At 47.5% G+C, this 13877-nt stretch overlaps 1 protein-coding gene across 4 annotated transcripts in view; it reads right to left on the reverse strand.

The window, feature by feature from the left end:
• Positions 1-13877, reverse strand: part of cnot9 (CCR4-NOT transcription complex subunit 9) — a 45718-nt gene that overhangs the window by 6082 nt on the left and 25759 nt on the right. For 3 of the 4 annotated variants that reach the window (XM_069936020.1, XM_069936022.1, XM_069936019.1), the window contains 2 exons: positions 13212-13303; positions 9109-10614 (listed from right to left, as the gene is read on the reverse strand). In XM_069936020.1, the coding sequence (XP_069792121.1) occupies positions 10446-10614; positions 13212-13303 (261 nt within the window). In that variant the 3' untranslated portion in view covers positions 9109-10445. Of the gene's footprint in view, positions 1-9108; positions 10615-13211; positions 13304-13877 lie in introns of those variants that run through there. The other variant, XM_069936021.1, reaches the window with a different exon arrangement.

The following is a 13877-nucleotide window of genomic DNA, read 5'->3' on the forward strand; positions in this document are numbered from 1 at the left end:
CCATCACCCACCACACTTAGCAGGGGCAGCAGGTTCCCCACTGCCTGTTCCTGCATCATCACTGGGTCTAGGAACTCACTCCCGAACAGTGGGTGCACTGCCCCAAAAGGGTGTAACTCAACCCCACATTCTCAAGGGCAATTAGGGATGGACAATAAGTGCTGGCCTTACCAAAGACAACCAGATTCCCCCAAAGGGCAGCTTTTGCCGGCGTTATCTTCTGATCATTTGGCAGTGGTGGCAGCTTAGGGGAGATGTCAGAGGTAAGTTTTTTTTAAATAACACAGAGAGGGCTGGATGCCTGGGGGTGGTGTTAGAGGTTGCTACAATTGGACATTTAAAATACTCTTAGAAATGCACATGGATACAAGAGAGGATACAAATAACCTCCCAAGGATTTTGGGAAACATAGAGACTAATGCAAGGGAGGAACTGAAAGAAATCAGTATCTCTAAGGACATGGTCTTGGGGAAATTGATGGGATTGAAGGCAGATAAATCCCAAGGGCCTGATAATCTACATCCTAGGGTACTTAAGGAAGTGGCCATTCAGATAGCAGATGCTTTAAGAATTATTTTCCAGAACTCGATAGACTCAGGATCAGTACCCATGGATTGGAGGGTAGCTAATGTTACCCCACTATTTAAAAAGGGGGGTAGAGAAAAAGCGGGGAATTATAGGCCGGTGAGCCTTACATCAGTAATGGGCAAAATGATGGAATCCATTATTAAGGATGTAATAGCGGAGCATATGACTAGCAGAGAAGGGATCGGACGGAGTCAACATGGATTTACAAAAGGTAAATCGTGCTTGACAAATCTATTGGAATTCTTTGAGATGGTGACAGGTAAAATAAATGGGGGAGAGCCAGTGGATGTGGTGTACCTTGACTTCCAAAAGGCCTTCGATAAGGTCCCACATAAACGACTGGCTTCCAAAATCAAGGCTCATGGGATTGGGGGCAAAGTATTGATGTGGATTGAGAACTGGCTGGCAGGTAGAAGACAGAGAGTTGGGATAAATGGCTCGTTTTCTGAGTGGCAGGCGGTGACCAGTGGGGTACCACAGGGATCTATACTGGGACCCCAGCTGTTCACAATTTACATTAATGATCTGATGAGGGGATTGGATGTCATATCTCCAAATTTGCAGATGACACTAAGCTAGGAGGGATTGTGTGCACGGAAGAGGGGGTCAGGAAGCTCCAGTGTGATTTGTATAAATTGAGGGACTGGGCAGATACATGGCAAATGCACTACAATGTGGAGAAATGTGAGGTTATCCACTTTGGTAATACAAACCGGAGGGCAGATTACTATTTGAATGGCAATAGATTATGAGATGGGGAAGTGCAGAGAGACCTAGGTGTACTTGTACACCAGTCTCTGAAGGCAAGCATGCAGGTACAGCAGGCGGTTAAAAAGGCAAATGGTATGTTGGCCTTCATATCAAGAGGGTTTGAGTATAGGAACAAGGATACCTTACTGCAGCTGTACAGGGTCTTGGTGATTCCCCACCTGGAGTATTGTGTGCAGTTTTGGTCACCTTATCTAAGGAAGGATGTTCTTGCAATGGAGGGAGTGCAGAGGCGATTCACCAGGCTGATACCTGAAATGGCAGGAATGACTTAGGAGGAAAGATTGCTCAAATTGGGATTGTACTCGCTGGAGTTTAGAAGATTGAGAGGGGATCTCATAGAGACCTATAAAATTCTGGCAGGACTGGACAGAGTGGATGCAGATGGGATGTTTCCAATGGTGGGAAAATCCAGAACCCGGGGCCATGGTTTGAGGATAATAGGCAAACCATTTAGGACCGAGATGAGGAGGAATTTCTTGACCCAGAGGGTGGTGAATCTGTGGAATTCATTGCCACAGAGGGCAGTAGAGGCAGGTTCATGAAATATATTTAAGAGGGAATTAGATCTATTTCTTCAGTATAAGGGTATTAAAGGTTACGGAGAGAAGGCGGGGACGGGGTACTGAACTTTAAGATCAGCCATGATCTCGTTGAATGGCGGAGCAGGCTCGAAGGGTCGAATGACCTACTCCTGCTCCTATCTTCTATATTCTTAGAACAATACAGGGTTATAGGTACATGGGAAGTTATATGGTCCAAGGGTAGATAAGTCTCCAGGAATGGATGTTATATCAATATTGTGAGCTGAAAGGCGCATACTATGCTGAATGGTCATTCTTTGTTCAGTTTTTATTAAAATGATGCTGCCCTTACACTATTTTAAACATTTTCTGTCACGATCCATTCTGTAGTTTTACTTTACTATACCTGTGTGTTCGACTTGCCTGGAGTACATGCAAACAAAGCTTCTCGCTGTGTGCTGGCGTACGCGAGAAACACTAACCACAAACCCAGCTCCATTCTGCCCAGGTGTGGGGCTGGATTGTGGGATGTAAGCAAGGCTGAGCGGCCCGTCAGGATGTGTTCCAGGACTGGACATCTGTTGACAATTTGGTTTTCTCTCAGTGTAACAGGTTGTCGCGTCACCGAGAGCAAATGGTGAGGAGCTGGAGGAACTCAGTAGTCCAAGGAGCATCCCTGAGGAGGAATGGGCGTCAATCTCTCAGGTCAGGACCCCTTAATGACACAGAGGGCAAAAAATATGTGATATCCAGAAAGGGGGAAAAGAAGCTTGGGGAGTGGGGGGTGCTAGGTCAAAAGGTGTGACAGACAGGTGTAGAGCCTACTAAGAAAGGGGAGGGGGGATAAGTTAAGAGAAAAAAAGTCAGTCTGGATGCTAGGTAAAGAAAAGATAGAACAGTGGAACCAGAGGAGGGTGGGGGAAATCAATGTTTAAGGTTGTCCAGAAGGAATGTGTTTCCTCAAGTTTACATTTGTTCCCACCCTGGAGTAGACAAGGCTGAGGACAGACACATCCACTGTAGGTATGGTTGCAGGAGTTGAAATGGTTGGTGGCAGGACGCTCAGGTTTAGACCCACACACAGAGCGTGGGTGTTGGGCAGTCTGTGTTTGATCTCACCAGTGCCTTGCGGCACTGCCCACACAAGCTGAACTTGAATCTTATGGCAGGATTCAGATCAGGTAGATGGAGTTTAGTCCCAGCAATACATTTGGGAAGTCAAACAGGGGTAGGGCCATTGCAGTTAGTGGTAGGATGCCAAGGAATGCAGAACAGAGAGACCATATGGATCAAGGCCACTCCTCTCTAGAACTGGCCTCACAGGCGCACAGGGTGGTGAAGGCAACACAGGGCCATGCGTGTCTTTATAAGGCTGGGCACAGAAAAGCCAGCAGTTAGTGTAACACTTTACTGCACCAACAGCGCAGGTTCTAATCTGTCATCTGTATTAAGTTTGTATGTCCTCCCCACAACCTGCATGGGTTACCTCTGGTGTTCTGGTTTACCCCATCCTCCAAAATGAACCTGGTTGGTAGGATAATTGGGTGGTATGAGATTTATGGGAGGAAGGGATTTCTACCATGCTGTATCGTTAAATAACTTAACGGTTGGGACGTTAAGTTGCAACTTTACAAAACACTGGTTAGACCAGCTATTCTCAACCTTTTATGTTCCAGCTAATGGCACCCCCTAGGTCTCTGCTCAAAGTTTATGGGCCCCTTTCCCTGCGAAACAGTCAAGTCTTGATTTCATCTGTACTTCTCTCCTACCAACTACGTAAAAAAAACATTAAAATATTAATGTTACATGAGGCGAAAACAAGACTTTTAATGTGCTGTGGACTCCAGGAGAGGACCCCCCCCCCTCTTTGAGAATGGCTGGGTTAGACCACAGGGAATATTGTGTACTGTTCTGGATCACCGTAATGCAGGAAGGAGGTGGTTGCACTGGAGAGAGTGCAGAGGAGATTCACCAGGACTTTGCCTGGATGGAAAAACTTTCGTCATGGGGAGAATGCTTTTCTCATGATAGGGATATCAAAACTAAGAGGGCACGGGTTGACATGAGAGGAAGATTTAGGCAGGAATTTTTTTCTTACAGAGTGGTTGATGTCTGGAACTCTCTGCCAGAGGAGGTGGCACAGTCAGATGCAATCACTACATTTAAGAGACATTTAAATTGGCATGGCAGAGGCCCCTTTTCCACTGGCATCCCAGTTAATTGGTTGTGCAATTTACTGGGATAGGAAGCCATCTATGCCATTTCCACTGGGGCCCCCCTTATCTGGGACATTAATTGCTTTTCCACTGAATTGCCAGGAACCCAGGAATTGGAGTGTTCTACCTTCAACTGGAAACGTCCCGTGTGATATCATACACAATAGCAGGAAGTGACATCGTCATTTATCAGAACAATGGCCGACATCATGCCGGTCATTCTGGATACATGGGCATATCTAGGGCATAGCAGGTGAGGCTAAGAACAGGGGCACCATTTGCTGGAGGGGAGGGGGGGGCATCTCTGTCCTCGCCTTACCTGCTCTAATTTCCTAGCCCTATAGTTAATCACCATTCTCCCAGGGGTGCAGTGCTGCCAGGGATCACTTGAGTGCCCCGGAGCCCTGCTCCAGGCCGGCATCTCATCCAGCCGCTTCAAGGCCACTTGTCAGCACCAGCGGCTCAATGGGAAACAATGGCTGTCCTCCCTGCCCATAATCCCCCACACAGCTGGAACCGCTCTGCCAGTACCAGTGCCAGTCAGGGAAATGCAGAGTGGTTCCAGCTGTATGGAGGAATTATGGGTAGGGAAGACGGCCATATTACCCATTGATCTGGCATTGAGCCGCTGGGGCCGACGAGTGATTCGATGAGGAGCCAGAGTGTCAAGAGGGGCTGTCATAGCCTGCCCCAGCCACCCACTGACTGCTCCACCAACAGACAGCCCCAGTCGCTCTGAATGCCCCGCCAACAAACCACCCTGGTCAATCTGACTACCCTGCTGCTAGCCACCCATCCTGAACATCTGCTGACAGCACATCCTGGTCGCCCGCTGACTGCCCTCTGCACCTTCCAGCTAGACAGCCTCAACACGTGGTGAAGTAATGACTTCATTAATATCCCAGGATGTCAGTGTTCCTTTTACCATTTGTTTTATCAGAACGGCGGCATCCACAACTGCCGGGGATATGAGAAGGGGTAGAAGCGGTTAATACCCGGCGTTAAATTATGTCATTTTATGCAGATGTTCGGACAGGGTTCTTTTTTCACTGGACTCTGTCCCAGTAAATTCCTGGGAGTGTGGCAGTGGAAAAGGGGCAAAGGATACTTACCAAATGCAAGCAAATGGAATGTGTGCATGAAAAATTGGTCAGCATGGACAAGGTGGACCAAAGGCCTGTTCCCATACTGCACAAATCTCTGATTCAATATCCTATCCTTCACCAATCCTGAACCCCATGAATTCCTATCATTCCCCTCTCCTTTCTCACACTTGCTCCACATTCCATTCCACAGGTGCCTGGTTTGGGTTCTGTGCCTTGATGGATGAAACACGGCAAGGCTTCACTAAACCGGTTCCTGGCCCAGAGGGAGGAGGGATTGGGCTGAATGCTTGATGGGGCTGGACGTGGGAAAGATGCTTCCCCCAGCTGAGAAGGTGGGGTCACAAACTAAGAACACAGGATCGGCTTAGGACTGAAACGAGAAGAAATTCCTTCACTCAGGTGATAAATCTTTGGAATATCTATCCTGAAGACTGTGGAAGTTCAGAGGTGAGTCATATAATTCTACAGCTTAGAAACAGGCCCTTCGGCCCAACTTGTCCAGGCTGACCAAGGTGCTTACCTGGGAATTACATTTGCCTACATCCAGCACATATCCCTCTAAACCTTTCCTATCCATATTCCTATCTTTTAAACATTGCAATTGTCCCCATCTCTACCATTTCTCTGGCACCTCCTTCCACATAGCCCCTCTTCCACCCCCCCCCCCACCCCACCCCCAGGTCGTCTTTAAATTACCTCAGGGTTTAGATTCCCTTATCTTGGGGAAAAGATTTTATAATACTCAATTAGGTTCCTATGCTCCAGGGAGAATAGCCCCACCTGATCTGGTCTCTTCTTATACCTGAAGCCCTCCACTCCAAGCAAGTTTCACAATTTTTTCTGGACCCGTTCCAGCTTCGTGACATCTTTTTTAAAGCTAGGTGACTAGAACTGGGCATGAAACTCCAAATGTCGTAACAGTTGTAACAGGTCATCCCAGCACAAGTATGCCAGATGAAGGCAAGAGTTCATTAAAAACTGAGATAGATTCAAGGGTGCAGGATAATAACTCTGTGATCAGTGTAAATCTGGGACAGTGGAGCCACCTCTCCTAGCCCTTCCATTCATCAAACAGGACCGTTAGAAACAGCCCATCGAGAGCTGGGAAAAGTATGCGATAAACAGGTTTTAATTTGCACAGAAAGGTTGGGGAGAGAACAGTTGAAAAGCATAAAAGTGGATGGAGTAACAAAAATAAGGTAACAAAAGAAGGCAGTAGGTGTCAATGCAAAATATGCATCCCCAATCACCGGTAAAACGTGGGAGGAACACAGGAAATCGAAATAAACATGCCAGAAATGCTCATTATCTGAAATTGTTAAAATATCATTTTGGAATGTTGCATTGTGCATGGTTAAAAGGAGAGAAATTGTCCCAGGAGCTCAGTTGGGAGGCGGAGGAGAGAGTCACAGTGGCAATGGGCTGGAGAATTAAAGCATTACGCAACTGAAAGTGGGGTCGAGAGATGTGAACGGGGCTCAGGCCACTGCACACCATCCTCCCCATTATCAACACCTACCACTGCCTTTGAAAAGCAGCCACAGCGGACAGACCTCTTATTCCCTCTCCTGGGAGGGAGGTTTACGAATGCGAGATCATGCGTCATCAGTTTCAAGGATAGTTTCTTTCCTGCAGAACCTCAAAATATAAAAATTATGTTGTCTTTGGCCATGCCAAATGTTATTCTGCAAATCTGTACTTGTTACATGGGAGGTTAGTCAGGAAGGTTCACCTGCTGGGTATTCATGTTGAAGCAGTGAACTGGATTCAACAATGGCTGGATGGGAGAAGCCAGAGAGTAGTGGTGGATGATTGCTTCTCAGCCTGGAGGCCTGCGACTAGTTGTGTGCCTCAGAGAGCAGTGCTGGAACCATTGTTGTTTATATCAATAACATGGTAAATAGGATCAGCAAATTTGCAGATGACACTAAGATTGGAGGCGTTGTGGAGAGTGAGGAAGGTTTTCAAAGGTTGCAGAGGGATCTGGACCAGCTGGAAAAATGGGCTGAAAAATGGCAGATGGAATTTAATGCAGACAAGTGTGAAGTGTTGCATTTTGGAACGACGAACCAAGAAAGGATGTACAGTAAATGGTTGGGCCCTGAGGAGTCCAGTAAAACAGAAGGATCTGGGAATACAGATACATAATTCCCTAAAAGTGGCATCACAGATGGATAAGGTTGTAAAGAGAGCACATTAGCCTTCATAAATCAAAGTATTGAGTAGAGGAGTTGGGATGTTATGGTAAAGTTGTATGATATTGGTGAGGCCATATTTGGAGGATTGTGTGCAGTTTTGGTCACCTAACTACAGGAAAGAGAGCAATAAGATAGAAAGAGTGTGCAGAGAAGATTTACTAGAATATTGCCCAGACTTCAGGAACTGAGTTACAGGGAAAGGTTAAATAAGTGAAGACTTTATTTCCTGGAGCGAAGAAGAATGAGGGGAGATTTGATCGAGGTATTTAAAATGATGAGGGGGGACAGACAGAGTAGATCTAGATTGTCTTTTTCCACTGAGGGTGAGATACAAACCAGAGGACATGGGTGAAGAGTAAAAAGGGAAATGTTTAGGGGGAACTTCTACACAGAGTGGTGGGAGTGTGGAACAAGCTGCGAGCTGAAATGGTGGATGTGGGCTCAATTTTAACATTTAAGAATTTGGACAGGTACATGGTTGGGAGGTTTATGGAGGACTATGGACTGGGTGCAGGTCAGTGGGACGAGGCAAAAATAATGGTTCTGCACTGACTAGAAGGGCTGAAGGGGCCTATTTCTGTGCTGCAGTGTTCAATACATATGAGATGTATAACTGGACTGGTCAAGTAAAGAAGATCTCCAGATGCTGGGCTCAAGTACAGAACACAAAAGTACTGGAGAAACCCAGCAGGTCACACAGTATCCAGAGGAAGGGTAACCTAGGTTTCGGCCGTGGACCCTCCATCAAGAAAAACAGATAGCTATCAGAATAAATAAGAGGGGAGGAGGAAGGAAGGGCCAGGTGGAGGAGCATAGGCAAACCGGTAAAAAGTCATAGGTGGGTACGGGTAGGAGGATAGAAGAGAAAAAAGCTGTGAAGTGGGCAGAGGGTTCAACGGGGTAGCTCTCTGGTAGAATGAAGGGAAGTGGGCAGGGAGCAGAAGGAAACAGTGGGATAGGGAGAAATATCAGGGGAGACAGGTTAACGGAAATTGGAGAAATCAATATTTATGCCATTGGTTGAAGACTGCCGAGATGGAATACAAGTTTTTCCTCCAATTTACAGGTGGCCTTGATTTGGCATTATACAAGGCCATAGACAATGGGCTAAGGTAATGTAGACACCTGAATAAAAAAGATGGGGAAATAGGAGAAAGGAAGGGGGAACACAGGCTAATAGGTTACAGGGTCATTTAGGTGGCTACAGCTGTGAGGACAGAAGAGAAAAAAATCCAAGAAGTGATGGGAGAGAGGGCAGATTTAGTGTCAGGAGGAAAGTTTTGGGCTGAAAACAGAGTGGTGGGTGTCTAATGTACTGGCATTGGGGTGGTGGAAGTAGATACGAGAGTGATATTTAAGAAGCATTTACAGACACGTGAAGAGGCTGGAAATGGAGTGATATTGACTAAGTGCAGGCTGATGCGATTGGTTTAATTTAGGATCCTTGTTGACACAGATATCGTGGACCAAAGGGTCTCTCCCTGTGCTGGTACTGTTCCATGCTCTGTGACACAGAGTACCTTCCAAACACCAGACATTTGAGGCACCAATTATGGACTCCCAAATCTCTCATGACAGGTTGGTGAATAATGGTCAAAAGAAGCAAAGAATGAAGACCCAGTACTCACCGCCACAAATATGGCATCAAGGACTTACCTTTCAGTCTACGATATGCCTAAACAAAATTCACCCATGAGCAGGTACACACTGTATTTTAAAAATATTTATTATACTTAGATTGGAATGTCCCAGAAAATCTCAGGGCACACTTGTCTTGCACTCACCATTCTCATGCCACTCGTGGGGATACCGGGAGGTGAAAGGGAATTTTCAGCCAAGTGTCCTCAAGGCGCCACAGAACCTCAGGGGCCCTGAGTCTAGTGAAAAACAGGCTGGGGTTCATTAAGGCAGTGTGGCGTGCTGCGGCGGGCACACACTAATACTGGCCATCTGCCAGTGAGCACACTAGCCGTGCAAGAACTAACCAATGGCCACGCGGTTGATGAGCGTTTGAGCACAGCAGGGTCTTGGGCTGGAACGCTGGCAGCCAGAGCAGCACAACAGCTTAGATTCCCTCAGAATACTGATCTGCCCCGAGCTCTGGGAGTGACAGAAACAACGGCAGAATATATTGAAGAACATGGTGGAAAGTTGCCCACGGACAGTGAACGCAGGGACTGCCCACCCAAGATGGATGACATCCTCATTGCCTGTGGGTGCTGAACCTGCACCTCCACAGAATCCCCCCGACTTCCTGCAAGAAGCTCATCCCACTGAAGGAACTCACAGATTATACTTGGAGACCAACAGGACGTCAGGGGTGGGGACACCTGGTGGCAATACTATGTAAACAAGGAATTTTGGATGCAAGACGAGAGGGGTAAATTAAAAAGGCTATCCAGGGTTGTGGAATAGCAGAACATTGGAAGGGCAGCACAAGTTTTGGAAGTGATGGAGCTAACTGCTGTTTGAATATTAAGATTGGATCCAAACTATTTTTTAAAATTTCACTGCAGTGAGGTCTGACACAACCAAAATCTTTGAGAAGAGAGAGCAAATAGGAGGTCTACAAATCCTGGTACATGGAAACCAGACACAAAGGTGGGGGAATGTGAAAGGCAGATCTGACATCAGTATTGGTTGCACTCCAGATGAGTTCTCAATGTAACGGCTCAGGAAGATGGGACAGCTACTTTTCTAGGTAGCTCTGGACTGAATCTAACAAAACTAATCCCATAGGGGAGACACGAGGAGAAAAAAGAAAGCTATCTGTCCTGTCGCCCTCCACCAATCTGAGTCCAGCTTTCCCACACGGAGAACGCCCCGACTGTCTCGACAGCCTGCTTCGTGCAACTGCTGAGCTCATCTGCAGTTTTGTGTCACCCGCTGTTGAAGAGGGGATCGACGAAGATGAGAGCATCCTGCTGCCATCTTCTTTGCCAGCATCTCAGAGAGAAGCAGATGGACAAGTGCAGCACTCTGCCATCCTTCAGAACTGGGGGCAGAGGCGGATGGTCCAGCCAGACAGCCTGGGCACGCGGGTGGTCACTGAGGAGGCAGAGGGATCCCCCGGGGGTCCGTCACCTGCCCCTCCTGCAGGTTCTTGACCAGTTGGGCCAGCCAACGCTTGGTGGTGGTGTCGTCCTTCAGCACCTGGGCGAATGTGGTGTCCTTCAGCTGGTCGGGCAAGCACTGTCGTAGTGCCTCCCTTGCCCTGCACAAGGCAAATAGGACACTTAGAACCACAGCAGAACAAGTGGCTACAGGGCACTGGGAGGCATCCATCCCACCACCACCCAAAGCATACAATGAAAGGCTCATCTCCTGAGGAGAGTGGCTGGCTACAGGGCACTGGGAGGCATCCATCCCACCACCACCCAAAGCATACAATGAAAGGCTCATCTCCTGAGGAGAGTGGCTGGCTACAGGGCACTGGGAGGCATCCATCCCACCACCACCCAAAGCATACAAATGAAAGGCTCATCTCCTGAGGAGAGTGGCTGGCTACAGGGCACTGGGAGGCATCCATCCCACCACCACCCAAAGCATACAAATGAAAGGCTCATCTCCTGAGGAGAGTGGCTGGCTACAGGGCACTGGGAGGCATCCATCCCACCACCACCCAAAGCATACAAATGAAAGGCTCATCTCCTGAGGAGAGTGGCTGGCTACAGGGCACTGGGAGGCATCCATCCCACCACCACCCAAAGCATACAATGAAAGGCTCATCTCCTGAGGAGAGTGGCTGGCTACAGGGCACTGGGAGGCATCCATCCCACCACCACCCAAAGCATACAATGAAAGGCTCATCTCCTGAGGAGAGTGGCTGGCTACAGGGCTTTGGGAGGCATCCATCCCACCATCACCCAAAGCATACAAATGAAAGGATCATCTCCTGAGGAGAGACCGAGTCACCTGGGACGTTACTCATTGGAGTTCAGAACGATGATCTGAAAGAAACATAATATTGGAGACCAGAACTAGGGGACGTAGCCTCAAGATTCAGGGTAGAAGATTTAGGACAGAGAGGAGGAACTGCTTTTCCCACAGGATGGTGAATCAGGGGAAACCGCTGCCATTGAAGCAGTGGAGGCAACCTCAGTAAATGTATTTAAGACAAGACTGAATTGATTTTTACATAGTTGAAGAATTAAGGGATATGGGGAAAAGGCAGGTAGGTCAGTGAGATGAGCCAATTATCTATTAGATCAGCCATGATCTAATGGAATGGCAGAGCAGGCTCGACGGGCTGAATAGCTAACTCCTGCTCCTAGTTCTGATGTTCTTCTAAATTTATCAAAGGAATAAATAAAGTAGAAGCAGGAAGGTTATTTCCACTGGCAGCTTAGACTAGAACAAAAGGAACATAGTTTAAAAATCAGAGCAGTTGGTTTAAGATGGAGATAAAGAGAAACAGCTTGGTGAATCTGTGGAATTCTCTTCCCAAGGGAACAGTAGAGACTGCCTCATTAAATGTATATAAGACACGGATAGATCAATTTTTTTTAACAACAATGGAATTGTGTGATGGAGAATGTTCAAATAAGTGGGGCTAAGTCCTCAGCCAGATCAGCCATGATCTTTATTGAAAGGTGGAGCAGGTTCGATGGGCCAGAGAGTCGACTTCTGCTACTGTTTCTTGTGTACTCCCAGGGATTTGCCAGGGCACTTCCCAAGCCCACAACTTCTACCACTCAGAAGAATAATGGCAGTGAGTATGGCGAGGACCAGCACCTTTTGTCGTACAATATTTTGACTCAGGAATAAATCACCATTCCTTCACCACTGGGTCTGAACCAATGAACTCCCTCTGCTACAGGACTGTGAGATCGCCTTCACTGCAACACTTTCTCAAAGGCAGTCAGGACTGGGCCAGAAATGCTAATTTTTCTCAGAGACTAAATCCATTGGGTGGGGAAAATCATGTGAACTAGAGCAGATAACAAATATGGAGGATCACTGGAGTCTCCCTCCCACCCATCGACATGCTCTATCAGGATCATTGTCTGAAGAGGCCACGCAAAATCATTGAGGACCCCTTCCACCCCACACACAGCATCTTTCAGCTGCTCCCGTCAGGGAAGAGATACTGGAGTAGAAGAGCCAGCACCACTAGGCTGAGGAACAGCTTCTTCCCACGGGCAGTGAGAATGCTGAACGATCAGAGGTACTGCTCACACTGACCATCTGAGACTCTCAAATTAACGAAACAATATTTAATTATATGTATCTATGAATAAATGTCCTACACATGTATTGTCTGTCTGTATTTGTATTTTGCAAAGAGGACCGGAGAACATGGGGGAGAGAGGGAGATGGGGTGGGTAGGGAGAGAGGGCGATAGGTAGAGAGGGGGAGAGGTGGGTAAGGGAGATGAGGGGGTAGGGAGAGAGGATGGGGGGTAGGGAGAGAGGGAGATGAGAGGGTAGGGAGATGGGGTGAGTAGGGAGAGAGGATGGGGTAGGGAGAGAGGGAGATGGGGTGAGTAGGGAGAGAGGATGGGGTAGGGAGAGAGGGAGATGGGGTGAGTAGGGAGAGAGGTGGATGGGTGGGTAGAGAGATGGGGTGAGTAGGGAGAGAGAGGGATGGGTGGGTAGGGAGATGGGGTGAGTAGGGAGAGAGAGGGATGGGTGGGTAGGGAGATGGAGTGAGTAGGGAGAGAGGGTCTCTAACAGAGATTTTGTAGCTCACTGTCACCTTTGAGCTCACTGCCCTTGTTTCATTTGGAAGGCAGTGAAGACCCTTCCCCCTCACCATTGTATTTTTGTCATGGCATGGACGGATTGCGACCCCTGCTAACACTGGACTCACCGTGGGTTGTCAGAGAGACGTAGGTAGCAGCGGACGACGTGCTTCAACAATCTGGCCGAGGGCTCTTTGGACAACTGGAGCACCATCTTACCCTATGGACAAGAAGAGTGTGTAAAAGCAACTTCCTCAAATGTTTTAACCCATTCTCTTGGCAATGTAGTTTATGCTGGGATTGCAAGTACAAAGGGTCTCAGGATCACACTCAATCGACAAATAGTAAACCCACTGATAGAACAATTGAACACTACACCACAGAAACTGGACCTTTGGCCAATCTAGTCCATGGCAAACTAGTATTCTGTTGAATCCCATTAACCTGCACTTGACCATGGCCCTCCAAAGCCATCCCATCCACGTACCTGTCCAAATTTTTCTTAAATCTCAAAATTGAGCCCACTTTCACTACTTTACATATCAGATCATTCCACACTCTCACCACTGTTTGCGTGAAGAAGTTTCCCTCATGTTCCCTTTAAACTTTTCAACTTTCACCCTTAACCCATGTCTTCCAGTTCTTGTCTCACCTAATTTCAGTGGATGCTTGCATTTATTCTGTCTATACCCCTCATCATTTTGTATACCTCGATCAAATCCCCCCCCCTCATTCTTCTCCACTCCAGGGAATAAAGTCCTAATCTGTTTAACCTTTCCCTGCAACTCAGTTCC

The sequence above is a fragment of the Narcine bancroftii genome, chromosome 4 (assembly GCF_036971445.1).
Source record: "Narcine bancroftii isolate sNarBan1 chromosome 4, sNarBan1.hap1, whole genome shotgun sequence".
Lineage (NCBI taxonomy): Eukaryota > Metazoa > Chordata > Chondrichthyes > Torpediniformes > Narcinidae > Narcine > Narcine bancroftii.